This window comes from Teleopsis dalmanni, chromosome 1 (genome assembly GCF_002237135.1).
Source record: "Teleopsis dalmanni isolate 2A chromosome 1, ASM223713v2, whole genome shotgun sequence".
NCBI classification, from domain to species: domain Eukaryota; kingdom Metazoa; phylum Arthropoda; class Insecta; order Diptera; family Diopsidae; genus Teleopsis; species Teleopsis dalmanni.
This window is the reverse complement of record NC_051846.1, coordinates 204,058,597-204,063,404: the sequence shown is the minus strand read 5'-3', so window position 1 is coordinate 204,063,404 and position 4,808 is coordinate 204,058,597. Positions and strand designations below refer to the sequence as shown.

The 4,808-nt window shown below is 26.4% G+C and overlaps 1 protein-coding gene across 1 annotated transcript; it reads left to right on the top strand.

The window, feature by feature from the left end:
• Nucleotides 1-353: 353 nt before the first annotated feature.
• On the top strand, nt 354-1,198 carry LOC119667100 (nucleoporin Gle1-like). Its single transcript, XM_038076386.1, has 2 exons — nt 354-428; nt 494-1,198. The coding sequence occupies exons 1-2, from the start codon at nt 354-356 to the stop codon at nt 1,196-1,198; spliced, it is 780 nt and encodes a 259-aa protein (XP_037932314.1).
• Nucleotides 1,199-4,808: the final 3,610 nt, after the last annotated feature.

The window sequence follows — 4,808 nt, the reverse complement described above, 5'->3', positions numbered from 1 at the left end:
GGCTAATGAATATTTTCATGTGGTCTCTTTCTTGTGGGAGGCAAAGGGGGACCATTAGATACAAATTCTCTAATGGCAAGATTTTGTATATCATGAAGGCTAGAACCATTACGATCTGAATAGATTTATTGCGCATTATCTTTTTTTTATAAACTAAAAATTTATAACCAAAGCGAAAAATGCCTGCAGCTATTATAATTAACCACTTGTTTTTTCTGAAATAGTACTCTTTCAATCAACTAAGATGTTTTATACTCAACTGCGAAATGCATATCCAGATCGTTTTGAATTTTATAAGAAATTTAATGAACTCTATGAATCAAAATTAGAAAAAGTAAAGCCTTTGGTAAATGATGAATCTTCAAAGAAATTCTTACTCGCCTGTCAAAAAGCTATTAAAGAACCAGTCAACGCTATATCAGCAGCTAGTTCACAACATCTGAATAATAAATTTGACAAAATTTATGATTTTATAACTGGTCATCCATTTAAGATTGCTGAAGGTATAATATCGATAAATGATCATCCATTGGGACCGGATTACTGTTTGCTTTTGCTAACAAAATTATTTGTAGAACAAGGTGATGTACTAATCGGAAGCGTGTCGCAAGCCGCCTTTGGTATAGCATCAATAATTGTTTCATTATGGAAAGTCCTACCCGAATTTGGAGCGCTTTTTTTAGCCACTCTGTATAAGGAATCCCCATACTTAGTACCATATTATGTAACTAAACAAACACAACAATCTACTGAAGACTACCTTAAAACACTCGGCTACAAGTTCAAAAAAGGCATGCTTGAAAATCAAGAACAATTTCTGAAAAGACAAACTGGTTATGCTCGACTATTTTCAGCAATTATGATAACCAGTGGTAGAAAAATTGATGAACAGCCTCATCCATTCGGTAAAGAACACTGTTGGAGTTGGTTAACTAATTTCATAAACATGGAACCGTTCCCAAATGTTTCTACAACAATACTTTACGAAGTTCTGAAAACAGTTTCAGCGAATCTTTATGAAACTTATGGTAAACAGTTTTTAAAACTGATTATATTCATAAGACACACATATATACCAAAAGTAAAAGAAATTAATAGTGATGGACTAACTGTGCGTCTGGAAGTTTTACTGGACGAATATTTAAAAACTAAATCATTTAAAATGCCATTAGGATTTTTATCAAAAGATTTTTGGTAATAAATTTAATTTAATTTTTATTTGCAAACTTGCAAGCTCTTAAAATTTAATTGTTAATTATTAAATTTACTTAAATTAAATATATTTTATATACTCATCAATTGAATTAAATTGAAAATATAAATAAAAATAATATATGTGATCAATGAATCTGATTATTTCTTTTAATTATAGTATATAATATATTTTAGTACGTTTACACTATCGCATTTAACTTATTTTTCCATTTATCATGTTAAATGTGTAGCAATTAGTCGCATTTTGTGCACAAACGGGACAGTTTAAACCATTGTAATAATTATTGCAGCTATGTTATAGAAGATATACGATTAGCCGAAAATTTACAGATTTTAATTTATGCGATATGGGATTTTCAACAGTAAAAGCAGAATTAATATTTACAATAGATTATTAGAATGTGTATACCCTACGTAATCTTGAGTTTACTAAGAATTATGAACGCATGGTGGCGCTCGAACGTTTGTGCTGTCATATAAATATTTTTTGTTCTTACAAAATCTTCGTAATCACATCGTTTGTCATAAACTGTCAACATTTTTTAACATTTTCAGAAAAATATTAAAGTTAAACTAATATTCTGATTGTGTCAAATCACAAACGATTATTTATAAATATAAAAATATTGTAAAAACTTATCTCAGTCAGTTTTTTTTTACAAACTAACAGCAATTCAAACATTGAAACATTCAAAGTATTAGTGAAACCGAGAAAACTTACTACGTAAGTATTATTTTTTAGTCGCATATTTTTATCATATTTATATTTTTAAGTAATAATAGTCTTTGGTCTTAAAAAAGTTATAATTTTTTTTCTGCTTAACCTAAAAATTTTTATTCAAATGTGTATACAATTTTTTTCAAGATCAAGTTTAACTGTAAAAACGCCTCTAGTCTCCCAAAGCTTTTAGCTTTTTTCATTGTCTCTGAGAATGTCATTTGTCCCAATGTACCATGATGCCTTGAAAAGTTTTTTCAGAGCCTGGCTCTGTGAAATTTGTAGCTGGCGAATGATAGTGTTTGAGGCCTTACTGAACGGTACAGATCCATATGGAAGTGACGGTCGAATTATTTGTCTATATATCAGCTTCCTGTTCTTAGCATTGAGACTTTCATTTTTAAAGAATTTTGGCACAGCTAATTTTTTTCAGCTTTACATATTTAAGTCATGTCAATCGTTTGTCCACCGTGATACCTAGATATTTAATGCTATCCTCTCAGTTTATAACCATATTTCTGTCTCCGCTTATGCGTAATCAACAGAACCTTCATTTTTTCATTATTGATTTTTATTTTCCATTTCTGGAAATATTCCAGGTTGAGGTTTATATATTATAATATATTTTTATTCATGATATATAATATATATATATTATGTAGCAATATCGATAGCAAAAAAACGAGCAGGGCATGTATTTTCCAGCAGCAAACTTTCATTAAAGCATCTAACCTCAAAATAATACAACTCTGGGTGACGACATTCGCTAAGCTATTAAGGGGCTAAGAATTTTTTTTACTAATTCAGACTAAAGAATATTTGGTACAAGTATTGCAAAACTTACCACTTTCCTCCTCAAAAATATGTTTGGATGTGTACTATAATATCTATACATATGCGCATCTTCAAAAATATTATTTAAAATTATGCAAAAATTTTACTTATGATTGTTTATATTTATAATTTCACTAATCTCTACTTTCATAAATAAGAATCCCAACCTTATTAAGCAATATTTAATTTTATTGAATTTTTTATTTTGCAATAACCCAAGCTAGCTTTACTTATTTCACAACAACTTAACTTTATGAACATTTTTGTAATTTTAACAAAATTTTCTTTTTAAATTTTCTGTTCTATATTTTCTTCTAAAAACAATGCATTCTCATAATTAAAACTTTTAAATTTCTTGCAACAAAAGGAGGTATTCAGGAAAAATAAACTATAAACAATTTTCTTGCCAATTAAGAATTTATTTATTTTTTCTTTTAAATATTTCCATTACATAGCTAAGGGCTTAAGCCACCTGTCTATTAATTAAGGGCCAATTTAAATCTGAAGGCTTCTTATGATTTACAGAAATAAAAACAACAAGTAAGCCTCAACAAAAAATTGTCAAAATTGCACAAATTCTTAAGGCAAAAATTCTTAAAGAAATGAGTTTTAATGTTTTGGTTTATTTTCCACAAGTTTCCTTCCCCTACAAGTATTTGAAATCCTGAAACAATATGAAGGCTTTCTGCTTAATAATCAAGTTTTTATAAAGGATTTACAAGGCAAAACTTTCACTACTGCGAACTACTAAAGTATTTAAGTGTGTAGTGGCGTAACGTGGATTTGCATTAAGTAATGCAGCAAACAAAGGCGTAAAGTTGAAACTTAACTCTGGTATATCGCGTGGGTATAGCACAATTGCAATATACTGCACTGCAATATATAAACTTTTTCATATTAAAAATATATTTTAAAATACTTTTTAAAAAATAATTGCTATTTACTTGTAAACGGGAAAGGAAAATTCTTGCTAAAATTTTAGTTTCCACTAAAAGTTTTCAAAGTAACTCATAGCGTATGAGTAACATTTTTAATTGCTGGATTTCTATTATAAAATTCAAAAATTATTTTAAAATATAATTCATCTCCGAATATATGGCATTTGCGAGAAAAATAGACTTCCATGAATTATATAATCATAAGAATAAATTTCTTAACATATTTTATCAAGAATTTGAATAATTAATTTTTAAATTAATTAAATAACAATTTTAATTTATTTAACTGCATTTTACATTTCTATGGTTTTGAATGTTTATGATCAAATGATTTTTATATATTTTGTGCATATATGAATGGATAATTTTATAAAAATTCATACATACATAGCCTTTTTTTTGTGGTAAAAATACTTGAATATTCTGTGAAGAAAAAAGCAGTTTGTAAGAATACTGCTTTAATGCCTATAAGACTACATAATTATCAAATGATCTTATTTTTAATAGCTTATATCGCGATTACTTTTGGTATACATTACTAATAAGTCTTTTGTATTGACAATTAGTCAATAAAAATATAAATAATATTTATACTGTTTATATTAATAATTAATTCTTTATTTTGACTATATATTATAGATATTGAAAAAAAAAAAATTCTTTTTAATTTTTCTATAAACAGTTATTTAAAAATTGACCAATGAACCTGCTTCTAAAACAATATTATTAATAAAGATTTTGGTAAATAAAATATTAAATTAGTAAATTATTTATATTAATAATATTAAAACATTACTATATAACAAACATTGTTATTTGTATGTACATGTAATTAAAAGTATTATTAACATGTTTTTTCTAGTTAGTATAAGCAGAGCTATATTATACTATGTTTACACTATTGTCCTTAACACACCAAATATATGCAACAATATATATCATTTGTCATATAAAATTCAAAAAATCAGATTGAAGATAGTTTTTATTATACGCAATTTCTTAAAAAATATGCACAGTATTTTGTTTTAGATCACCATACTACCTATGTTATATATATATTATATATATATCATATATACCTATATATATTATATATATATATA